We start from the raw sequence: 12,006 nt of genomic DNA, 5'->3' as shown, positions 1-12,006 counted from the left end.
TCAGCGAGCCACATCATTGTACTGGTTGACATTTCTTCATTACGATAAACATGGGCACTTTAGGTTATGTTGAACCAATCTCAGAAGTCGTAAAGTACTGAGAGACTGGCTTTGGTCTTTTTATGGGATTTGTTGGCAATAGGAAAAATAGAGTATCACCAGGCTTGTACTTTAAAGTCCCACTCCAGACTCATCTTAAAGTATGTAAAACTACTCTGTTTATGATCAATATTTTGGTTTACCCACATACAAAAGTAAAATAAAAGTCTGGAAAGGGACTGGAAGCACATCTACCCTTTCTCCCTTTTTGACACAGCCACCTGCTCGGGCAGCCCGCTTGCAGAGCTAGGCGAGCATGCGGTCTGCAACTATAGTTTGTGAGCGTCAGTCAGATCCAGACTCACGTGAGGAGTCTGTTGTGCACTAAAATTGGCGACTAACAGACATATCAGAATGGTAAGTGTAGTTAGCATCTTTTATTTGACCGTTTGTGTATTTGTGTGCAGTCCGCTCTGCGCTGGAGGTTTTAGGTTTCTCTGCTGGCTTTTGTTATTAGATTGGTTTAGGCTTAGTGACAGGATACGTTTAAATCTCAGATTTCAGACTAGTGCACAGACACCTCCCCCTTTAGAAGAGGAATGTGAAAACACCTCTGTAGTGACAAACTTTGCACAAATACAAGTTAATATAGTGAAGGTCAGACATTGTAGGGAATATAAACATAAAAAAACAACACATTTTTGAATGGAGGGGAGCTCAAAATACAGCTGGAACACTGACCTGTGAGCGCAGTTCATCCCTCTCCTTGTTTCTTTCATCCAGCTTCCGGATGAGAGAGTCAACTTGCAGTGCAATCTCATCCATGTCATCACCTTGGGCAGTACTGGGCTCAGTGGCTGCCAGTAAAGCCCCTTTGTCCTTAATCAGGTCATCGACTTTCCGTTTTGCCTTCTCAAACAGACTTTTGTAGTCTTCCCCTCCCTCAGTTTTCTCCGTCTGGCTGGCCTGGTGAGAACACTCCTTCTTTACATTGATCTGAGACAGCTCCTGCAGTCGGCACTGCATGTCTTGCAGCTGGCAGGTAAGTGTATGGACCTGCTCTTTAAAGGAGTCCCTTTCCTGAGCTGTAGCCTGCATAAGATCTATGAGCTGGTCTTGCTGTTCCTGTACCTCAGTCACACTGGGGTAGGGAAGTGGAGAGTCTCTCTTTGAACAGGAAGGTCCAGCATCTTCTTCACTATCCAGATGATGCGTCACGCCATTCTGCAAGGTCTGCTTTCCTTGATTCTCACTGCGAGCGTCTCCATTGCTCTCTTGCTTAATAATGCTTTGCTGCTCAACACTGCAGACACCCATGTCTACACCTGAACTCTGTTCTCTACCTCTTTCATTAGATGTACTCTGCCCTGCTCTCTCCTCCACTTCTGTTTGATTTTGGCCCTCTTCTTCCTGCTTCACTTTGGGTACTTCTGTCTGGGTGGTGCTGCTGGTCACCCCTGTAGAGGGTACTGGGGAGGGACTGGTTGCCACAGCAGCATACTTTGTCAAGCCCGTTCCTGCAACATTCATCTCCGAGGGGTCATCCACAGCAGCATCATCGCTGCACTCCATCAGCATGCCAACATTAGCATCACTTTGCTCTTGTTCTGTCTTTACTTTATTCAAATCAATGTCTGGCTTTTTGGGCCTGGGGGCACTGACAGCCTCCAAGATACAAATGTCATCATCAGTATCATCATCATTATCATCATCATCAATGAGCACTGATGGGGAGCTTACTGGGCTCACATCCACTAATGTGGATTTATTAGAGTTAACCCGATGGAAGCCATTCATCTTTTTGGGTCTTTTTGGCGTTGCATGTGGTGTAACAGGCTGTGTTCTTTTCCCCCTGCAGTGCACACAAAGCACAATTAATATACTTCTTAAACAAAGTAAAATGGATAAGCTCACAAACACGAAGTCATACCTCAGATGGCCTGTTGACAGTAAGCCTGGCGACAGTGAGCATACATTAGAAATAACTGGAAGACCACTGCTACTGGAGGGGCTGCAAGCTAATGAGAGAAAAGTTACAAAAAGACATTTTTCTCTGAAGAATCTCTCTCTCTGACCAAATTCTCTTACCAGCTTGTGAAAGGGTGGAGGACCTCAGTGGAGAGGATTCAGCTCTCGCAGCACCCCCTTGTGTTAATTTAGTGTTAAACCTACTCCTTGGAGTAGTTGGGATGTAAGGGGAATCGACAGTCTGTCAACAAGAACAATAAAAAGAAAAACATTTAATTTGTAATTATTAATATTCCTACACCATACCTACCTTCTGCAATGTATTTATTAAAACTTATGTTAACACAACCATTAGTCTTAGTCATCATTCCCAACCTTCAGCTGTTTCTGGGCCTGTTTTTGCCTGGAGAGATCAGCCAAACGCTGCTCTTCCTGACGCATTCGATCCTCCTCAGCCTAGAAAAACAATTCCCAAAAGCGCCTAATAATCACGTGTCAATCTTTATGAAATCAGAAACTAATATTATCAGAAAAATAACTATTTATTCCAAATCATGCAGAAGTGTTACATGGTACCATTGCAGGTAATTTACAGCATATGATGTGTCCTTACTTTTTGTCTTTCCATCTCTTGTTTCTTTTTGTCTTTCCTCTCCCTGTAAAAAATACATCACAGAGGTAAGGTTAGGCAAGTCACTTCATTTACTATGCTCAGTTAACATATTGGGGCAGCTTTATATAAAAAATATGCTATTCTTAGTGAGTCTAAATATTTTATTTTATTTCTGGGCGAAAGTTGTGACAGTGATGAAATGGGACTCACTGTTTATAGGTCTTGCAGTATGAAGGTTGCTCCTCATCAGAGTCCACAGGCTCCTGCTCTGCCTGGCAGCTCCTGGGAGGGCAAAATAGATAGAGATTGAAAACATCCACTGAGTTTGAGCTACGTTTGGGTTAGACAAATTTTGACAAAATACAATATCAATAATGTGCATGCCTTTTGGGTACTTCTAGTTGTCAATACATAGAGAAATGTGCCAAAAGTTGGGGGAAATGTGCCAAAAGTTGGGGGAGTATTCTTGTGGAAGCAGTATTCATGTTAAATGATGTTTTGACCTATGCTGTCATAAATCTACCGAGCCATCTCACAGGTAACACTGTTAACCTAAAGTACCTTTAAGCTGCTTTTAAATCCAACACACAGTGGCTGGCACCACTGAGTTGCCATGTCCCGCCCAGTAGTCCAGACGATACACCTGCTTTAGCTCCACTAGTTTTATTAATAGCTACTATTTATATCGGACCCTAAACAGACATTTTTTATAAAAATATAAAAAATATGTTTGGACATTTTCTATGTTTGTGGAAAAAAGTATGCACAGATGTGCTCTTGTAAAGGATGCAACATTTATTTTTAGATGATGATCACACAACAAGTAATGGTGTGTTCACACCAAACACGAGGCAAACTTTATGCATCGTAAGATGACATACAGTCAATGCAAAGATGCAAATTCGCACCAGGGGACGCAACATCAAGGCACAGTCACACAAAGTTGAAAAAACATGTTCTCAGCCAACGACTCTGCATTTGTGTGGAGAGGCCTGCAGGACATAACCAGCTCCAGGAGACCACCCCCCCACACTGTTAAGACCCACCAACTGGCCCGACGACATGAAGGTATTATACTGCAGGTTTGATAGGCCCACATTCACACCCCTCACCCGCTCTGACATCTAACAATCCTCTGCACCATCAACCCCCCCACACTGACCCCTCACCTACGCTCAGGATCTTTGAAGAGGATGTGAGTCAGCTCTTTCAGAGGCCAAAGATAAGAAGAAGACATGCCTTTATTTAACCCGCAAGGGGAAATTCACACTTAAGGACGGCACCTGGCACAGACGGCGTGTCTCCCTTCTGCCTGAAAGCCTGTGCTGACCAGCAGGCCCTCATCTTCACACAGATCTTCAACAGATCATTGGAGCTGTGTGAAGTTCCCTCCTGCTTCAAACGCTCCACCATCATCCCGGTTCCCAAAAAGAAACCACCATCACAGAATTAAATGACTACAGGCCGGTCGCCCTGACGTCTGTGGTCATGAAATCCTTTGAGAGGCTGGTGTTGTGCCACCTGAATATGATCCTGTGGTCAAACTCACGCGAGTAACGTGAACACAATGTGTAGCTCAAGAAATACGTTTACAGAGTAAAGTTTTGCATTTTTACAAAAACGATTTGTGCATAGGAATACAGGTATCTTTTTCCCCATTTGTATTGGTTTACTTTATCACACGAGATTACGATTATTGCAACAGATTTTTTCCCCCGATAAGGCTCTAGTTACCTGAACTGAGGATCAGGGTTTATACGGCAGAACCATTTATCTGGCAGCTTGCTGCTATCAATCCCATCAGGGAGTTTGCGCCACTGCAAACAGTCATCACACTGCACCCAGTTTTGATCTGGTTGCTTCCTGAGGACATAGATAGAGGCAAGTATGGTTAGACAAATAAACGTGTAGAATACATCATGTCTATCACTGCACAAAGGTACTAACTTGGTATCTTCCACTGGTATGGTGCTGGTTGGATCCTCTCTTTTTCTCCTGTAACAGATTTCATTCCAGTACTCCTCCAGTTTGGTCCCCAAATTGGTCATAGTTTTCCTGTACCAAGAAATCCAGTAATTTGATTAAGACTACAACAATATTTTTTGTGTGAAAGATTCAAACTTACAGAAACTCATTTAGACCTTAATCAGATAGATGTTATCAAAAGAGAATGCGGCATCTGTGCCATTACCTGTACTTATCGGTCTCATTAAAGCTCTGTTTGTTGTGGGTTGGTTCCAGAAAGTAACACTCTATGATCCCAATGACCCCAACACCTTTGTTGTTGGCCTGCAGAAGGCAAAGGTTCAGAAACATGAACACTGGATAATAACATTTAGAAACCCTTGAAAATATGTGTAATAAACAGACAAGCTGACCAAACGCCTAACTTACCTTGAGCTGGCAGCCCACACGTTCATAGGCTTTGATGAGCCGATTCTGGTGATACATCATAATGCCATACTGGTCTTTACTTTTGGTGTTATAGCCAAAAGTGATAGGAATACGTTTGGTCTAAAACAACATTTAAGGAAAACTTAAGAAACATTTTCTGCGCACATTCAAATTGTCCCTAATTAAACACATTTATCAATACTTTGTGATGAAAGGATACCAGGAAAGTGGGCTTGTAGTGGTCTTTTCTGATGAAGGCCAGACTCTTAGCAATTAGCTGAGATTTCACTTTTTGACCACGTATGATGATCTGCATTATAGGCTTCAGGTAGAGAATACTGCAATATGCCTACAACCAATAAAAACACAAGTATCAATTATTTACTCATGCAAACCGAAAGTGAGATCAAGAGTCAGTATCAGAAGTGTAACAAATCTATGGTGTTTTTCCCCATGGACACAACACAGATTACCTGATATAGTTTTTTCAATAAAAAAAGTTTAATTACTTTGTTAAAGACTTAAAACTACACATACTACTTGAAAAATACACAATTTGTGAATGTGCAAATGTGGTCAATGTCGAAAGTTGAACTGCTGTAAGCGTAACATTATAGAATTTGTGACGGTGTGGATAAGGCATAAAAAAATGATACCTTATAGGTTTAATACAGTCATTAAGAAATGGTTTGAAGACATGCACATTGCGGCTCCTTACCCGTAGTGAGTAAAAACTCTCAGGGATGTATGACGTCACAACGTCTGGTTGTTGAGAAGTGTCTTTCATTGATTCGTAGACATCAGATGGTATTCGGATATCGTAACGGTCCTTCACTAAATCAAACTCCGTTGTTCCATTTGATGTCCTGTTGAAATCATAAACATGTATATAGGTGAATGGGCCCCCATCACAGTTATGTCTTTAAGCTTTCTAGTCTCCCTAACATTGGTGATTCTTGAACACATGGAAAGACCCCACTAGAGTATTCTCTATTATAAGCCAGAGTGGACACATTGTTGTGCAACAAACATTTCTTACATTTTTGATTCAAACAAGGCTGAGCTGTGCTATTTATTACCCTTTACTCTACTTTTCTTCATGTCAGATTGCTGAGGGAATGATGACTAGATTTGTCATGAAAGTTGAATGGTTAGTAGATAGTGTGTTGACATATCTTCTTTATCTGATCAATGTACATGATTAATTTGAGGATTGATAGTCTGCCTTCTCTCCCAAGCTTGGCAAATAAAATGTGCTACGAATCCAGACACAAACAAACATAACTAAGTAATTTTATCAAAAAGTACATATATGTCCTCGTAGACCTGACAGTAAAGCAAAAAATGTACCTCATTCTCAATTTCACCTAGTTTACACAAGAAACAAAGTTTATCCCCCTCTGGAGTGGCATTAAACCTGCCGGTCTCTAGGGCTAATGGTAATGTTCAGGAGCATAACTGCACATAAGGATCTTTGTCTTTCATTTAAAAATTGTACTTTTCGTAATGTTCTACACTGTACAGATCTGAGACACGTACACAGACTAGCACTTGGTTTCTGGAATAAAACATAGATGATGTATTGTTGATGATGTTGTATAAAGTACAGACAGACCTGCGGAGATTCCAGATGATGATCCGTGTGCCAGTTTTCCCTATGGGTGAGTGGGCACTGATGGCATCGATCTCAAAGAGCAGTTCTTCCTGGGTCTTGAAAGGGGAATAGCGCAGGATGTCCTGCAGACTGGCTTTGTGCTCCTCTCTTACACTGAGTAAAGTTGAAGTTAAGGACAACTTGCAATATAAAATTAGGACAAATGGAAATATGACTGTCTGGTGTATGATTGAGATGTGCTACTCCAAAACAAGTCAAACTGATGAAAAATCTATGTAGAATTGTATCCAGCATGAATAACTACACTGGTGAATCAAATCATGTTCCAGACACACTTTTTGAGTATTCAGATTTCAAGAGTCCTCTTGTACTCAATCCAGTTAACAACACATAATACTTTCATCATGTTAATAAATCAAGAAGATTTACATTTTGTTTACATGATTCAATATGGCTTAATACAGTAGACAAAGGATATACTTGTTTGTTTCTCTCTGTTCAAAGCAGACAATAGGAACACTTATTTGGTTAGCGCCAATCTCTTCCAGGTAGGTCTGAGAGAGCATCCCAACACATGACACACTCTTTGACTTCGAAAACACGATGGCGTCTTTGCCGAGACGCATTGATCCAGACTTGAAACCGTTGCCATACATACCAATTGGCTTCACACCCTTTAAAGCAGTCTTGTCACTGTACCCAAAGCTTGAGGGGGGGGGGAAATGCATATATTCTTTATTGAGTATATGAATCACGTCATGGTCCATACATGAATGTAGCATCCTATACAACATTCATTTGTAAAGGTTTTAGGCAGTGGTCATTATGTTTGCCAGTTGTGGCAGTGCAATGTCAACATCCAGTGGGCCAGAACACATTTCCCATAGTTTCCAAAAAATACCATGCAGCAGTGTCTGTACCTGAGCATCTTATGCATTGTTTCATAGTCCAGTCCATTTCCATTATCCATAAAAGTGAGGCATTCTTTTTCTTTGACCACAGTCTTATCAATCCAGAACTGTTTGGCACTGACATCTGGATCATAGGCATTGTCTGTCAAAAGAAACCATTTTTAGGGTCAACTTAAATTCACGTAAAAATCTCAACCTCAATGGTGTTGCATGTGGGTAGGTAAAAATCAGTATTTTACGTGACATTTTAGCAACTGCATCTTTCTTCTTATTGCACTGCGAAGGAGGATTGCACAAATAATAGACAGAGTACTAGAGAGTAATAAATAGGTATTCTCCGCCTCTTAAGACAGCCTTTTATATTACGGAAATCTCAATGACATCCGACAAAGACTGTGTGCACCCCATAGTTATCCCAAAACAAACAATAATAAAAGTTGAATTAGAGAACAATAACTATAAATGTACTGCCACTGCCCACTTTTTATACAATATATTATTGCGGCATTACCTCAGCATTCTAGTGAGGCATCAGCTCTATCAACACCATCCTCACTCTCTACCTGAGCTCATCGCTATTCAAAAAGCTTTCACGCACCAGTGAGAGAGGTGATTTAAGCATACATTGAATCATAAACTGAAATATGCCGTTTTTAAATGTTTAATGTAAGGGACATTTAATTCAACTAAATTCCTCCATAAATACATTAACAAATTCAAACCTTTTGGAATATTTATTAAGTAGTGACACGACTATCATTACAACACCACCATTGCGAGTGGTTAAATACATTGGCAACTACTATGCATCACCAAGTGCTTTGTCATTCCCAAAACCAAATTAATTAAGTCTTTGGGGATGTAGTTTGTTGCTCGTTTGCTGAGAAGAATCTTGGCTTGGAAAGAGATATTTTAAATGTTCCTTTCAATTTCATGGAAATCTGTCCTGGTTATGGAAAAAGTGGGGGCTATAGAGACAGACAACCCTTCATGCTCAGCTTTCATACCTATGGCTATGGGCAAAACAAATAATTTGTTTCACTTGAAAAAACAACATATGATGATGACTCACCTATGAGCTCAGCTATGGCGCTGAAGGGCCAGGTGTGGCTAGTGGAATTGGTATGAAGAAATTTAGGACAAAGCTGCAAGTCGGAGAAAATTAAGAAGTACACAATAAATACATAAAAGTGGCCTTATTTTCTCTCAATGTGTCCTTAACCTTAATCAATGCAGTCAAATGATGAGTAAAGTCTCAGAAAGTGATTTTACCTAAAATATTGAATGCATTGCGCTTGTCAGTCAGTATTGTCTGACTAATGGTGCTTGTTGACTTCATATGAATAGCACAAATAATTAATGTGACGTGACTGACAGTCATTTCTAAAGGTTCAATCTGTGGTTTAAACCTAGAGTAACTCTGATCACGGCCAGTTTGCAGTCCACAAAATCCCTCAGAGTAAAATTGTAGTCTTAAATGCATCAACTATTTTGAGAATAGATGCAGTGCATTACCATTTGTATGCAGGTAAAATAAAGTTGAATTGTTTCTGGTTTTCTGAAGCAGAGAATTAGGGTTATGGGATCAACCTAAAAAATATGTCTCTTGTTCTGTCAAACAAAAAAAAGATTGTAATTCATAGCCCTACCAATATAATAAGTAATGCACTTTTGACAGTTTACATAGATGTGGATTATAGTAAGAGAACATCTGAAGCTAATGCTCTGTAAACTTAGTCTTAACACTTGTGTTTATGGACGGCAAATTATTCAGTCTTCTTATTCTGGGGAATTTCTGCTTTTATCGGACATGTGAAGAGAGATGAGAAATGTAGAAAGAAAGAGGGAGGGAGGTGACGTGCAACAATGATCCCAGTCAGAGTACGCCCACAGTTAACTATGAACGGCCCACTGTACGTACTAGCCGATGTCGTATGTGGTCTGGAAGGAGAACTGAATGTGAAACGGTTTTGTTTTTCCAAATGTAATGCGCCACACGTAGTGTTGACACTTCTGTGATGTGGTATTGTCAAACTTTTTGTCCCACAGTGTAAACAATGAAATAGAGGTAACATGTTTGGGAAAAACATTGTACTTTCCTTGCAATTGGCCGTTGTTGTTTCAAAAACGCAGTTTGCTCGACAATTGTCGGTGCACGACATGTAACATTATTTTCTTGATTAGCCTACAAACTGAAATAAGAGTAGTCGCTAACTAGCGAACCGGAAGTCAACCTTGGCCTTAATAAACCCCCTGACAGTGCAGTGATATATTTACCTCAATTTAGACTTTTACTAGCATTACTAACGATCACGTGTTAGCTGAAATGCAGAGCTCTGCAGAGAGTCTAAAGGCAAGATGGCATTTCAACCAGTAAGGTTATGCGTACGACATATTTAACCCCTTTACCCACATGACGTTAGCTATAACGATAGTTGTAACAGTTCACGTCATAGTATAACTGTCATAATAAAAAAAACAATGAGTAAATTCTACTGACCGTACTGAGTGGGACACCGCGGTCTGTTTGTGCCGCCATCTTTCCGTACACGGACAGCTGTAGGCGGAAGACAGATGGAGATGGGTCGGGCGTTCCTGTAGAGCTCACGTGAGTAACAGAAACTGCCTAGAATCCTCCATATACTGTCTATGGAATCCTCAGACGATCTTTGAAGCAGTGGTTCAAGCTTTTTTTCAGTTATGTACCCCCTTTGAACAGTTGTTTAAGCCATGTACCCCATAACCAGCGCAAATAGTTTTTGGTAGAAAAAGTCTATAAAGAGGAACAATACAGCAATAGATTTACTAAACAACTGCCTTGTACCTGGAAAACATTTAAATGCTGATGGAAAAAGGCGACAATTTTTTTTTTTTTTAAACCAAACCTTGGAAAAAGACGATAGAAAAAAGGAAGTAAGGCAAGAATAGGTCTAAAATAATAATAAACTGAAAAAAACAGTAGAAAGAAGGAAGGCAACACTATGGCGACAAAAGTGAAAAGAAATTCAAATAAGCTACAAACTTTGAAAAAAAGAGACAAAAACTTCAAAGAAAAAAAAAAAGACGAAAAAAGTAAGGAAGAAAGGCAAGAATAGGTCAAAACAAGCAACACAAAACCTTCAAAAACAGCGACTGAAAAACATTTAGCAAAAAATGTCACGTACCCCCTGCAGTCCTCTAAAGTACCCCTATGGGTACACATACTCCCATTTGAGAAACACTGGTATAGAGCATCTTTGACATCCTTTAGTAGGCTACCATGTCAGAGACGGTTAGCATATTTTCAAGTATTCAAAAAAGTTTAATCAAATGAACAAACCTCATGTAATACGGTATGGAGCCCATTTCCACCAATGTGATGAAAAAAAGCATCATGTAAGTCATGAGTTAGAATTTCAAAATAATGACTTGTCATGACCTGGCTCAAAGGTATGACAAAAGGTAGAGAACACACATGTTTGCTCAATTAAATCAAATTTATTTAAATAAACAAAAGGTAAACGTGCAATCAGTTTATCAGTAATGTGTGTAGGGTATGGGTGTGTGTAGGTGTATCAGTGTTAGAACGCAAAAGTAACTAAACCCAAAATCCAAACAAACGAGTGCGAGAGAGATAATGATTGCTCAGGCACTCCTATTTATGGACATGTGAGCAATCAGTTGATCCAGGTGTCAATCATCAGTCCTTATTCGCCAATCCCCAGATCCCAGCAACCAAAGGGACTTAATAGGTCTAGGAGCTGTCACATGACTATATTATCTCAAATAATGATACACTTTGTTAAAATAATGAGTTAGTAATCAAGTCATTATTATAATTTTACATATACAGTTAATAGTATCTAAAAAAATAATGACTTGATTTGGAGTAAATGTCTTATTTTGGGATACTAAATCATAAATTGGAGATTCTCATTTTAGATACTATTTCATTATTTAAAAAAAATCATAACATTATTTAAAGAAACTAACGTCATTTTTTTGAGATACTAAGTCCTTATTTAGAGAAAGATCACTTGTCTCAAATGGGCTTCCATAAATATATACAGACGTGGTTGAAACCACAAAGGGATTTGTTTTATATGGTTACTGTGAAGAATATATTTTGTAGAATATTAGTGAAGAGGCCTTAAGCCACACTGACCTTGCTTTTTCTGTTTCAAAAGGCCTGGGAGTGATAAGACTTGTGGAGGGTGCAGCTGGACCAGAAAAGCACCCAGGAAATAATTGACACAGTAGCAAAATTTACTTTGGTCAGAGAAGCAGAGAAAACAATGGTCTAGTCATGAGGTTTGTGCGAATTGCTGTGAGAAACCGGACGTCTGGAACAGATGCACTGATAAGTAGCTGTGTACCCTGTGGAAGGAGGAAACCTGAAGAGGGTAAAGAGAGAGGGAAAGGTCAGGTTGTAAATTCAGAATTCCGAAGAGACTATTGGTGTTAGGGTGAGAGATAATGGTCTTGAA

The 12,006-nt window shown here is 39.8% G+C and overlaps 1 protein-coding gene across 2 annotated transcripts in view; it reads right to left on the bottom strand.

Moving 5' to 3' along the window:
• The window catches only part of morc3a (MORC family CW-type zinc finger 3a), an 11,573-nt gene extending 1,340 nt beyond the window's left edge, over nucleotides 1-10,233 (bottom strand). Inside the window, exons 1-17 of one of the 2 annotated variants that reach the window (XM_078262038.1) lie at nucleotides 10,041-10,149; nucleotides 8,613-8,685; nucleotides 7,550-7,682; nucleotides 7,108-7,334; nucleotides 6,630-6,786; nucleotides 5,733-5,880; nucleotides 5,235-5,363; nucleotides 5,015-5,134; nucleotides 4,812-4,909; nucleotides 4,568-4,675; nucleotides 4,355-4,483; nucleotides 2,831-2,902; nucleotides 2,621-2,663; nucleotides 2,383-2,463; nucleotides 2,128-2,248; nucleotides 1,970-2,057; nucleotides 781-1,891 (exon numbers count right to left, since the gene is read on the bottom strand). In XM_078262038.1, coding sequence (XP_078118164.1) covers nucleotides 781-1,891; nucleotides 1,970-2,057; nucleotides 2,128-2,248; nucleotides 2,383-2,463; nucleotides 2,621-2,663; nucleotides 2,831-2,902; nucleotides 4,355-4,483; nucleotides 4,568-4,675; nucleotides 4,812-4,909; nucleotides 5,015-5,134; nucleotides 5,235-5,363; nucleotides 5,733-5,880; nucleotides 6,630-6,786; nucleotides 7,108-7,334; nucleotides 7,550-7,682; nucleotides 8,613-8,685; nucleotides 10,041-10,079 — 2,877 coding nt within the window. In that variant the 5' untranslated portion in view covers nucleotides 10,080-10,149. Of the gene's footprint in view, nucleotides 1-780; nucleotides 1,892-1,969; nucleotides 2,058-2,127; nucleotides 2,249-2,382; nucleotides 2,464-2,620; nucleotides 2,664-2,830; nucleotides 2,903-4,354; nucleotides 4,484-4,567; nucleotides 4,676-4,811; nucleotides 4,910-5,014; nucleotides 5,135-5,234; nucleotides 5,364-5,732; nucleotides 5,881-6,629; nucleotides 6,787-7,107; nucleotides 7,335-7,549; nucleotides 7,683-8,612; nucleotides 8,686-10,040 lie in introns of both variants that reach the window. The other variant, XM_078262039.1, reaches the window with a different exon arrangement.
• Between the last annotated feature and the right edge of the window lie 1,773 nt (nucleotides 10,234-12,006).

The sequence above is a fragment of the Sander vitreus genome, chromosome 11, assembly GCF_031162955.1.
Source record: "Sander vitreus isolate 19-12246 chromosome 11, sanVit1, whole genome shotgun sequence".
NCBI classification, from domain to species: domain Eukaryota; kingdom Metazoa; phylum Chordata; class Actinopteri; order Perciformes; family Percidae; genus Sander; species Sander vitreus.
The sequence above is the reverse complement of the archived record's forward strand: the minus strand, read 5'-3'. Positions and strand labels throughout refer to the sequence as shown.